Raw genomic sequence first — 13167 nt, 5'->3', positions numbered from 1 at the left:
ATTCTCGTTTACAAATTCTGTTTCAATTCCATGGCATTCTAATGCTTTTCCACCCAAAAACTATAGTATCCCTATAATCTTAACTGCAGTTTAGCCAATTATTTTTGTCTAAGAATGTGAGTAAATCACAGACCCTTCTGGCTGGTGTTGCTGGACCCTTTGAATTTCTTGAATATTTACTGTATTTAAGACTACCAATGACTAATTAAAATGGATCAGGGACAATTACCTGGAGCACATTTTCCACTGTAACATTCATTTCCAGGTTCTGCTTGCAGTATGCTTGAAGTCTGTTGTTGTAGAAACCATAATAATAAGGGGCAGAAAAGAGGTAGCTATAAAGCTAGTCAAGGAGAACAAATCTGTGTTCCAAGTTGGTAATAATTAGGGCTCCGTGTCTGCCATGGAGGTTGCGGAAGTCATGGATTCCATGACTTCTGCAGCAGCCAGTGTGGCTGATCCCAGGGCTGCCCAAGCAGCTGGCTCAGGGGCCAGCTGCTCATATAGAACAAGAAGTAATGGACTTAATCTGCAGCAAGGGAGATTTACATTAGATATTAGGTAACACTTTCTAACTATAAGGGTAGTTCACCTCTGGAATAGGCTTCTAAGGGAGGTTGTAGAATTCCCATCATTGGCAGTTTTTAGGAACATGTTGGACGAACACCTGTCAGGGATGGTCTAGGTTTCCTTGGTCCTGCCTCAGAGCAAGGGGGCTGGACTTGATGACTTCTCCAAGTCCCTTCCAGCCCTACATTTCTATGACTCTATGGTTGTCCATGCAAGCTCCCTCCAAAGATGTATATAAAGTACTTCCCCAAGAGTTGTATAGCAAGATGGTTAGTCAGTGGACCAGTCCAACATACTGAGGCATGCATACTCTCTGGTACCCATTGTGAATGACAGCAATGGCCCAAAAATATAGTGAGCAGGGATTAAGTCCTGCATAGTTGTGCTCACGCAGGGGATCTTGGCATTGCAACACTTAACTTCTAGGCACCTTGCCACACAGTGGAATTCACGTCCCGAGTTAGGTTGTCAGGCTCCCCATGCATTGTATGGGGAGAGTTAAGCACCTATGAACCGGATTCTCAGAAGCCAGCAGCTGAGCAGGGAACTGCCTGAGCTGGCCAGGAGTGAAATGCAGAGGGCTTAGGGCCCAGATTCACAAAGGGATTTACATACCAAATTGAGAGGCTGGAAGGATGCGCCTATCTATGCTCAGGATTCTTAGCCTTGAACCCTTTCCTGGATTTAGGTACCCAAACCAGGTGAGCTCTTTCTCACAAAGAATTGAAGAGACGCTCCTCTACCCCATTTTAAAATTATAGGAATGAAGGGCTCTCAAGAGGCCATCAAGTCCAGCCCCCAATAGCCCACTGCACACACCTGGGGGTGTGGGAGACCTGTTTTCATAACCCTGCTCTAACACATGTTTCCTACACTCCTGGTGCTTGCTGTAAACACCAGGCTATCAGGTGATGACTTGCTTACCCTTTTGTGTGGGTTCAGCATGCTCTGAGTGCATCAACCAGATCAGGCCCTGCACAAGTGAGATGGGCAGGGAACACCTACTTTGAGAATTCCACTGTGGCTTGGGTGTAAGAAAAGGTTACTTACTAACTCTGATTCTTCAAGATGTGATGCAGACGTGTGTATTCCACTTAGGCGTGTGTGTACCCAGTGCAGCAGAGGAAGAGAATTTTCCCTAGCAGTACCTGCAGAAGGGCAGCGCTCACGCCTCATAGCCATAGCACCACTCCAGGCTTTTGAAGGCAGTGACACCCCAACCCCACTCAGTTCCTTTGCAACGAACATCCAGAGACCAGACTCTGATGGAAAGGAGGTGGAGGGTGGGTAGTGGAATTCATGTCTGTATCACATCTAGAAGAACCAGTTACAATAAGTAACTGGTTTCTTCTTCTTCAATTACATGCAACCGAGTATTCCACATAGGTGATGCACAAGGAGTATCCACAGGAGGTGGGGCTCAGAGTGTAACTAAGGATTGCTGGACCGCCCTTTCAAAGTTTGCATTAGCTCTGGAAGATGCAGTAATGGTATAATGACAAGACATCATCTGACAACTAATGTATGGAGATACTGCTCCTCCGGAGCTGATTGCAGCTCAGGAAAAAACATGGGTACATATACCACCTTCGAGAACCCTGTATAAGGAGGCTCTCAGAGCCTGCAACTCAGACTCCCCTTCCAGATGTTATTGAAACCAGGAAAGCAGTTTTCTGACAGAAAGTAGAAAGGGTTAAGATGCCAGAGACTCAAATGGAGGTCCCATTAAGTCCACTGGGAAAGTATTAAGGTCCCACAGAGGAACTGGTTTTGAGACACTGGAGGATGGAGATGAAGAAGGCCTTTAAAGAATCTTGCTGCCATGGTACTGGAAAAGACTGATCTTCCAAGAATGGGTGGATGAAACACTGAAATCACTACCCGGTGCGACCTCAAGAGCTAAAGGCACCACCAGGCAACCGAAGACACAGCAAGTACTCTAAGATGTCCTGGATAGAGACCAGCATCAGTTGAATTCTGCGGGGCCGATGAACACACCAAAAAAATGGTTCCATTTTCTCAAACAGGTGATTTTGGTACAGGGCTTTCTATTTAATAGAACCTGCAGAATGGCTGCCAAACACCACTTTTCATTCTCGTTCAACCACAAAACAACCACACAGTGAGATGCAGGGAGCTGAGTGTGGGATGCAAGGCAACACCATGATTCTGAGTGAGTAGGTCAGGATGAAGATAAAGGGATAAAGGAGGCTGAATTGACAAGCGCAAGGTTGGAGAATCAACACTGCCTCAGCCATGCTGGTACAAGGAGGATAAGCATGTCCTGATCCGCTTTCAGTTTGAGGATGATCTGTTGTATGACTGGGATTGGGAAAAAACATACAGAAGAGCTAATGTCAGCTGAGATGGAAGGTGTCAGTCAGGGAGCCTGGACAGAATTCCCCTCGAGAGCAGAACAGATGGCATTTCCTGTTGTCCCTTGTAGCAAACAGGTTGGTTGTTGGAATGCCCCAAGCTGCAAAGATGACCTGCAGGATGCTTGTCTTCAGGGAACACTCGTGATTCAGGCAAAAATTTTTTCTGAGATGGTCTGCGAGATGATTCTGGGCCTCGGAAAAGCGATCGGCTATTAGAGTGATAGCCTCCTTGATGCAGAACTGCCATAACCTAACCACCCTGGATTGTGCTCCCCTTCTCTGTTCACGTAATGTATCACAGCAGTATCACTGGTAAATATGTAAATGATGGCTCCCCGATGCGGTTCAGAAAGGCGGGACAAGTATCGCAGATGGCCCGAAGCTCCAGTATGTTGATATGCAGAGACACTTCCTGCTCTGACCACAGACCCTGAATTTTCAAAAAGAAAAACTTGTGGCACCTTAGAGACTAACCAATTTATTTGAGCATAAGCTTTCGTGAGCTACAGCTCACTTCATCGGATGCATTCAGTGGAAAATACAGCTGGGAGATTTATATACATAAAGAACATGAAACAATGGGTGTTACCATACACACTTTAATGAGAGTGATCACTTAAGGTGAGCTATTACCAGCAGGAGAGTGGCAGGGGTGGGGGGGAAGGAGAAACCTTTTGTAGTGATAATCAAGGTGGGCCAGTTCCAGCAGTTGACAAGAACATCTGAGGAACAGTGGGGGGTGGAAGGGGGGAATAAACATGGGGAAATAGTTTTACTTTGTGTAATGACCCATCCACTCCCAGTCTTTGTTCGAGCCTAAGTTAATTGTATCCAGTTTGCAAATTAATTCCAATTCAGCAGTCTCTCGTTGGAGTCTGTTTTTGAAGTTTTTTTCTTGAAGAATTGCCACTTTTAGGTCTGTAATCGAGTGACCAAAGAGATTGAAGTGTTCTCCAACTGGTTTTTGAATGTTATAATTCTTGACGTCTGATTTGTGTCCATTTATTCTTTTACGTAGAGACTGTCCAGTTTGACCAATGTACATGGCAGAGGGGCACTGCTGGCACATGATGGCATATATCACATTGGTAGATGTGTAGGTGAACGAGCCTCTGATAGTGTGGCTCATGTGATTAGGCCCTACGATGGTGTCCCCTGGATAGATATGTGGACACAGTTGGCAATGGGCTTTGTTGCAAGGATAGGTTCCTGAGTTAGTGGTTCTGTTGTGTGGTGTGTGGTTGCTGGTGAGTATTTGCTTCAGGTTGGGGGGCTGTCTGTAAGCAAGGACTGGCCTGTCTCCCAGGATCTGTGAGAGTGATGGGTCGTCCTTCAGGAGGTTGTAGATCCTTGATGATGCGTTGGAGAGTTTTTAGTTGGGGGCTGAAGGTGATGGCTAGTGGCGATCTGTTATTTTCTTTGTTGGGCCTGTCCTGTAGTAGGTGACTTCTGGGTACTCTTCTGGCTCTGTCAATCTGTTTCTTCACTTCAGCAGGTTGGTATTGTAGTTGTAAGAATGCTTGATAGAGATCTAAAACTATTTCCCCATGTTTATTTCCCCCCTCCATCCCCCACTGTTCCTCAGATGTTCTTGTCCACTGCTGGAACTGGCCCACCTTGATTATCACTACAAAAGGTTTCTCCCCCCCGCTCTCCTGCTGGTAATAGCTCACCTTAAGTGATCACTCTCCTTACAGTGTGTACGGTAACACCCATTGTTTCATGTTCTCTATGTATATAAATCTCCCCACTGTATTTTCCACTGAATGAATCCGATGAAGTGAGCTGTAGCTCACGAAAGCTTATGCTCAAATAAATTGGTTAGTCTCTAAGGTGCCACAAGTCCTCCTTTTCTTTTTGCAAATACAGACTAACATGGCTGCTACTCTGAAACCTGAATTTTCAGTGACTCCAGATGTGCTCCCCAGCCCACCAGGGAGATGTCAGAGACAACAGACCTGGTTGGTAGGGGCTGGACAAAGGGAATGCCCTGACATATACTTTCTGGAAGCATCCACCACTACAAGGAGTCCAGGACCAGTGGAGGTAGATGGACCGATCTGTCCAAGGAATGAAGAGTCAGATGGTAAACCATCCTGAGCCACATCTGAAGGGGTAAAGGCGCAATCTTGCTAACAGAACCCTCTGCATGCAAACAGATATGTGGCCCAAGAGCCTCAGGCACATCCAAACTGCGATGGAAGGCTGAGACTGCCCAAAAGTGCATTGTGGACAGTATTGCTGCTGCTGCCCATAGCAGCACCTTTGCTCTGCCGGTGTGTACAAACCCAAGGAATGTAGGGTGGCCCTAGAACCCTTGAAGTACTGAGTCTTGTCCATCTTGTCTGAAAAAAGCACCTAGCCATTGAAAGGCAGATCATCTATAGCCTGCTGCAGGTCAGGAGCAATGCCCAAATTCTGCAGCCAAGATACCCTTCTCATGGTCTCTTGGAGGCCACAACTCTGACTGAAGAGTCCGTGATGTTCAGCATCGACTGCAGTGATGTCTTGGCCATCAAGCAGCCTTTGGTAATGAATGCCCCAAATTTCTCTCTGGAGGTTTCAGACATCTGGTCTGCAAACTTAGACATGAACATCTAATTTACAAATTTGTATTTGGACAACAATGCCTGCTGGTTTGCAATCTGCATTTGCAAAAAGGAGGAGATATAAATCTTCCTACCCATAAAGTCCATCCTTTTAGAGTCCTCATCCTTAGCAGTGGACTTAAATCTGCCCTGCTGGCCTTTATTGTTCACCACAGTTACGACCAGGAATTTGGATCCAGGTGAAAATAAAAGCCCTCAGATCCCTGCACCAGGACAAAACAGAGTTTCTCCATGTGCTTTGTCATACATGATACTGAATCATAGACTATCAGGGTTGGAAGGGACCGCAGGAGGTCTTCTAGTCCAACCCCCTGTTAAAAGCAGGACCAAGCCCCAATTTTTGCCCCAGTTCCCTAAGTGGCCCCCTCAAGGATTGAACTCACAACCCTGGGTTTAGCAGGCCAATGCTCAAACCACTGAGCAATCCCTCCAAGCTGGCAATCTCCAAAGAACATTTGCAGGCTCTAGGAGTGCATCATTAATAAGAGGAGCCACTCTCCCAGGAGCAGACAGCTGCAGGATATCCAGCAACATAATGGTGCTCTCCTGCAGGAACTCTGCCTGAAGGCCAGGGAAGCAGCCATGCACCACCAAAGGTCCTGATAGGACTTGAAATCCTCAGGTATTGAAGGCGAGGAAGAGCCCTGCCAAATTGTTCCCGATGTGGGGAGCAGTGTGGACCCCAAAATCAGTGGTGGCACCAAAGTAGCTGACGGTTCCAAAGTGGAGGGCAGTGAGAGCTGCCATGGTAACATCAGTGGTGTGAATGCAATGGTGCCAAGGAGTTTCCCAGTGCCAAAGAGATCCCTTGCACCAAGCCCATACCAGCCCTGCTTCCACAGACTGTGGAAGGGGAACATCGGAGTGTGGTGCCAATGGACCAAAAGGTTCAGTGGCCCATCCACACAATGAGGCTATAAACGACACAGCCCTGGCAAAAGCCTGGATCAATGGAGGGGTCAGGATGGAAAAGCAAAGGAGGTCTGTTGCTGCTTGATATGCCGCCGGCGTGGAAACAACTGATGCCAGCATCACTCTCGTCAGTACTGGATTCAAGAATCAGAGTCAATGGTAGAGGGTCCTGACCTCTCTGCTCAGTATCAGGAAGCTGTTAGAGGCACCCACACCCTCATGTATGCTGGCATTAACACAATGCTGGTCCACACTCTTTCTGGAGGAGGCAGAAGAGTTTTCATGAGACCTGCAGTGGTCTGGATTGGTCTTATGTGACCTCTTCCTCGGCGCATTCGATGGGGAACTCCTCCTCCATCCCTTTGGAGAGGCGCTGGCTCCAGAGCATGACATGGCAGCACTCTCAGAACCTGAGGGTGACTTCCAATCTGAGGAGGTCCTCGGTGCTTAAGCAGGCCACATGGCCTGGTCAAGCAGGTGCTGCTTTAGGCGAAGGTCCCTAGCCAGCTGAGTTCCTTTCAAGAACGACCTAGAAATTGCACACCGCTCCTTGACGTAGACGTCACAGTAAGCAGTGTGTGGGGATTGTTGTTGGGGATCGCTCTCCCCATATAACAATCTTTAAACCATGGTGAGGGCATCACCGGGGAAATACTTAACTAAATGTAATTAACACTACATTTAACTAACACTAAGGGTACTAATTATATACGACTAGAACAAACACTAGAAAAAGACAGTGAGAGATTGCATGGTTAAGAATCACACAAAGCTCTGACTCCAGCCACAGGCAGTAAGAAGGAAATGAAAGGGGTCAGGGTGGTGCCGCCTCATATAGCCAGAAGCTGTGGCAAGGAGGTGTGAGCGCTGCCCCTTTACAGACATTGCTAAGCAAAGTTCTCTGGCTCCAGAGCCCTAGGCATGCACCCACCAACACGGCTGCATCTACTCAAAGAAGCAGCTTAGGCTCTGAATGTCTTGTTAGCTGTGAGGGCAGTGTCAGGATTTAGTCAGCTTTGGGCATGCCCACCAGCAGAAATGCAGGTGCCTTTAGGGATTTAGGTGCCTACATAGTTTGGTGGCAGCTGAGTGGTGATTTTGTGAAAGTTAGTGATGTATAGGAGACACTCTTTTTGTGCATCTTACCCTAGCTCTCTAAGACACACCAGTCCTTTCACACAAACAACCCAAGACAGAGCTTGCCCCCATTACAGCCAACAGCCCAGTGGTTAGCACACACACCTGGACTGCAGGAGACCTAGATTTAAACCCTTCTCTGGATTAGCGACTTGAACCCCAGTCTCCCATATCCCAGGTGAATACCTTAAGTGGCAGGCTATTGGACATTTGGGGTGGGGACTTCTCAATCTGTCCTGTTGGAGCTGTTCCACTTTGTATAATTAAATATTCATTAGATCAGGAAAAGAGAGAAATTGCATAGATCAGTGGTCTGAAAACTCACATGGGAAAGCCAGGTTCAAATCCCTGGCTAGTTATAATTAAGGCTATGATTTTGTCATGATGGTCACAGAAAGCATGAATTTGAATAAAGTCCATCAAATGCCCTCCAAAACAACTGAAATGTGCTCAAACCAAGTGGTGTTACAAACTTGTACATGGGGTCACAGCACCACTCAGGTTTGGTCCATCTGCCCTACCATCTCCATCTAAAGCAGCATGGACTCTTCAAAACCGTTCAGCATTGTGACCCCATGTGCTAGGTCGCAAGGCCTAGAGCGGACAGCTGGGCTCAGTCCCACGGGACAGGAGTTGCCATTGTGGGGCGAGTGTGGGGTAGGGCCACTCTCCGTCTCCCACTAACCTCTTTCTGTGACATATTGTTGTTTTCCAGCACCTCTGCCATGAAATATATTTAAAAATTTCATGACAAAATCATAACACTAGTTATAGTTTAACTCAACTGAACTGTTTCATAGTCCAGTAGAAGGGCCTGATTCTCCACTCCCTCACAATGAAGGCATTTGCAGCAGTGCAGAGCAGGTGTAATATGCTTCTCTTCTGGTCTGGCATATTTTTTTTCACTCACTTTGCACAGGTGTAAATGATGACACCAGGTGCATGACATGGCAGAATCAGAGCCAACATATTAAAATATCCATAGCAAAAGAAATCCAAAGTGTCTGTTTCAATTGCATCTACAGACCTTAGGCTTCAGTAGATTTAAGGATACAGGGAATCTTCAGGAGGCATGTTCACTTCACCATAGTAAATGTATCTCAGCATAGACTCAAATGCTTGTTTACTGGGAACCATTTCACCTATAGAAATATTTACTTGTCCATCTTCTGGCATGAAGGAACGGAACATGGCTTCAAAGTAACTGGAAAAGGAAAGGTGACTGATGTAACACAAGGAGATTTTACATAACCACAAGAAAGGTTCTGCAGATGGTTTCAAGCAGTACTGTTCAAAGGGGGCTACAAAGCATTGACGCTTTCACATAAATTACTTCCTAGCTACTATGCGGAGGGGAAAACTGCCTCTAAATGCCTCCTCAAATATAGTATGCAGTGTTGTTGTAATCATGTTGGTCCAGGATATTAGAGAGACAAGGTGGGTGAGGTAATATCTTTTATTGGACCAGCTTCTGCTGGTGAAAGAGACAAGCTTTTGAGCTACACAGATCTCAGGTCTCTTCCCAAAGGGGATTTGCTAGTGTTTCCCTCTATATAGTTCATGAGTGGCTTAGAGAACATACACTCAGCTAAATTGTTTGAATCTCTGCATGCGGGTGGCTGAGTGATCACAGCACCTGGAGGTGTTTACTGCTTATCACTAGCAAAGCACTATGAGAGACAGCCCAGATTGGAGAGCTAAGGGGGAACAAGGGTCCCACGGTTCCAAGTTGTACCCCAGAGATCCAGTCACACTCAAACCTTGTCTCTCAAATGTAGTATTGTCATGTTTCAGATAAATCTGTGTGTGATGCAACAAAGCAACACAATCCCAACAATGCTATAGGATGTTATATAGGAAACAATGCCATATGGATTTTCTTTATGGCAATTAATTTTCAAAAATATAAAAATTAGGATATAATACACTGTAATAATTCATTTACTTACTTTGCATATGAAGTACTGGTAAACTTCAAACATTATGGGTCTCCTGGTTTCTTAGGGGCTAGACACTAATATAAATGGTTACCTGCCTACTGTACAAGGATATTGTGATGGTTTGTTAGATACTATTTGTAAAGTACTAAAGTATGTACATGCTAAAGATTATTAGGGCTGGCTGAAAATTTTCCTTCAAAACTTTTTTTAATGGAAAATTGGATTTTAACTAAACGAAAATTTTTGCAGAAAGTATTGCCAAAAATTAAACAAAAAATCAAGTTTTTTTTCAACAAAAAGTCAAAATTTTCTGTTGACCCCCTCCATTTTCTAATTATTATTGTATACTGAATGGAAGGAACCCATTTTCACTGGCTATAGGCATTAGTAAGTTTGCCTGTGATAGTATTAGATTGTGCTCATCTACTAACCTCATTGCACCATTAATAGATAGGTTTCAGAGTAGCAGCCGTGTTAGTCTGTATTCACAAAAAGAAAAGGAGTACTTGTGGCACCTTAGATACTAACAAATTTATCTGAGCATAAGCTTTCGTGAGCTACAGCTCACTTCATCGGATGAGCTAGATTCTAGTCTGGTTTCCCGCCTTTTCTACCCTTCCTCTCCATATAACATAACTTGCATCTACTGATGTGGCAAAGTGCTTTTCTTCACCCCACCAGGTGTACCTCTAACTCTGGACTATTGATCCAGCTCCCCCTTCCTTTTTTGAATATGTAAGAGTCAGTTTTTTCAGGTGCCTGAATCTGAATGACATGGTCACAATTTCTGGATAACAGCTTCTGAGTGCAGGTTCTTGTCACCGGTTACTGTAGACTCCTAATGGCATTCAGTATTATATTCTCTTCAACTTGTATACCTGATTAAAGCCCTTCACAATTTCTCCCTAGCAAATTCTTCATGTCACAACCAATTAGACTCGGCCTGAGATTTCTGCCACTGGCACTCTAGCTGTCTTTCTGTCTAGCTTCCTCTCCTGCTCCATCTGTCCCAGGTCATCTGTAAACCATGCTGATCAGTGAGGATGAAGCTGTATAGGGTCACCCTATCAAACCCTGAACTGAGAAGAGTTAGATGCCTCAAAAAGGGATTCCCAAAAGCCAGCATGCTGAGCGGGGAGTTGCCTAAGCCAGTCAATAGGAAATGCTGAGGAGAGGGGTGGTAGGTGGTGGTGGTGGTAGGTAAAGGGAGGAAGGTGCCTAACTTCGGTCTGAGGGAGGTGCCTCCCTCTAGCTGGGGGGGTCACAGCCATGAGCCTTCTGGAGTCAGTCACCTAAGCCGGGTCAGCCCTTTCTCAACAAAAACTGAGAAGCAGGAGGTGATGGTACTTTCCCCTTCACCAATAGTCCTGTGGCTAAAGAACTCATCCACAATTTGGGAGACTCAGGTTCAAATCCCCACTCCCCTTGATGAGGAGCAGTGTTTTGAACCCAGGTCTCTCACATCCCACACAAGTGCCCTAACCACTGGGTTTGAAGATTGAAAGGTGATTTGATTACCATGTCCCTTGTATTTTCTTCACAGGTACTAAAGGGCTCTTTATCAAGGAAGTCAGAATAAGAATCTGTGGCTGGAAGTTAAAGCCAAATGCAAATTAGAAATAATACACACAGTGAAGGTGATTAGCCATTGGAACAAACTATCAAGACAGGCGGTGGCTTCTCCATCTTTTTAAATCAAGATTGGACATCTTTTCTGGAAGACATACTTTAATCATCCACAAGTTACTGGGCTCAGTACAGTGTAAGAGGGCAAGATTCTATGGCCTGTGATATACAGGTCAGTCTAGATGATCTAATGGTCCCTTCCGGCCTTGGAATCTACGAACCATTTATCTCGCCAACAATCCCCCTCTCCTTTTCGATTACTCCCTTTACACAGTTTAACAGGCCTGCTGATTCTCCACTGGCTTCTTACTTTGATGTACAGATACAGGACTAGATCATACCTAGCTTTAACATAGCCATACACAGAGTAGATTCCCATCTCTCTCACTCAGCCAGGTTAAGGCTGCCTAGATTGCAGCTCTATGCACTGCAGAACCCAATGCCATGCACCCAATGCTCCCCCTGCAAGTGAGTGAAGAAGGTACAGGGAAGGGCAGAACCAATATCCACCTCTCCTCACTACATGTACCAGCCAAGAGAGCTGGTTGGCCGTGCCAGGGAAGAGACGTATGATACACCCTTAAACGAGTAAGTTATTTACAACTTCAACCAAGTGGGAACCCAGAGAGACCAATCTACCCCCTAATGTATTGATGTTTTTATACGTTTGTTCAATGGATTCTTAAATCTCTACCTCATAGCTTACATACCAAAGTTTAGGCTTCATTTCTATTAGCATCTCTTGAGCTGCATTTTCATTTTTAGAACATCCTTTTTGTTCTTCATGAACACTTGTTCCTTTCAAGTTCATGACAGTAGTTTTATGCGTGATTATTTGCTTCTTTTTGAAATTGTGGTAGGATACAGACCATCTGTTATTCAACTAAGGTTTTGATTTTCTAACATTTTCCTGCTGAGATGGCAAATTCATTCATATTTTAGTCACTGTTGCTTAATGGCTCTATTATGTTGAATTTCTAGGAGAAAAATCCTATGTGTTACTCAGTGAACAGAAGCCTATTCTCTTGTGTGCTTCAAAACAACCTGATCCAAGAAGCAGTCTGTGGTACTGAGAAATCATGTCCACACATGACATTTGTTATTGCTCTAGTAAATGATGACTATTTAAAAAGTTTCTAAGTTTCAGTAAATGGTTGATCAGAGTGCACACACCTGGAGCGGGCTGCCAGAATTGCCTTATGTGCTGGTCTTGGGTGGCCATCTAACAGGAGGATGATATCACAAAACTCGATCCCAGCTCCTTCTAGATAAGCCTTCATATCCTGAATCAAAGATGTTCCTGACAGAGGCAACATGGTGAAATGATTAAAAAGAAGACATTTCCAGGTAATCAGCTGCTATAAAGTTAATACACGGTTGTGCCACATCTACATACAAGTTTTCCCATGGGATTAAGGGAGTTGTTAGTAGGCAGGCACTTCATCACATTCTCAGCACTATGGGAGGCCTCTTTTCGTATGCCATGGATAAGGCCAGGCCACGATCCCTGGAAATTTGTTCTGTATGTAAGACTGATGCCCTCGGTGAGGTTTTACATCTGCATCCTTTTCCTCACCTCTGGTACATTTGCCTCAATCCACTCCTCACCCACCCCCTGTCCATTTTGTGCCAACATTGCTAACCTCACATACATTGCACCTCCACTTCTCTCGCTGTCTCTGGAACGCCATGACATATCTACAAAGATCTCAGCCACCTGTGACCTCTTCCTATCTTGCTCCCTCCAGCTCCTGGTTCTTCAAGAAACCTGGATCCCTCTACAGCTGCCATCTCTTATAGAGGCTTCTCCTTCTCTCACCCCTTCCTTCCCCGCCCCGCCCGCCTGGATCAGACTGTGGTGGGGTACGGAGCTTCTCCTGTCCCCTTGCTGCTATTTCCAATACCTCCCTCCTCCCTTCTTCTGAACAATGCTGCATTGACTTCTCTCTTCTCCCCCTCAATATTGCTGTCACCTACCATCCATCCAGCTCCTCC

At 45.4% G+C, this 13167-nt stretch overlaps 1 protein-coding gene across 14 annotated transcripts in view; it reads right to left on the bottom strand.

The window, feature by feature from the left end:
• LZTR1 (leucine zipper like post translational regulator 1) overlaps nucleotides 1–13167 on the bottom strand; it is a 298691-nt gene that overhangs the window by 28788 nt on the left and 256736 nt on the right. For 13 of the 14 annotated variants that reach the window (XM_073319623.1, XM_073319627.1, XM_078849769.1 and 10 more), the window contains 3 exons: nucleotides 12346–12472; nucleotides 8661–8810; nucleotides 230–335 (listed from right to left, as the gene is read on the bottom strand). In XM_073319623.1, coding sequence (XP_073175724.1) covers nucleotides 230–335; nucleotides 8661–8810; nucleotides 12346–12472 — 383 coding nt within the window. Of the gene's footprint in view, nucleotides 1–229; nucleotides 336–8633; nucleotides 8811–12345; nucleotides 12473–13167 lie in introns of all 14 variants that reach the window. The other variant, XM_073319628.2, reaches the window with a different exon arrangement.

Source organism: Lepidochelys kempii, chromosome 21, assembly GCF_965140285.1.
Source record: "Lepidochelys kempii isolate rLepKem1 chromosome 21, rLepKem1.hap1, whole genome shotgun sequence".
NCBI classification, from domain to species: domain Eukaryota; kingdom Metazoa; phylum Chordata; order Testudines; family Cheloniidae; genus Lepidochelys; species Lepidochelys kempii.
The sequence above is the reverse complement of the archived record's forward strand: the minus strand, read 5'-3'. Positions and strand labels throughout refer to the sequence as shown.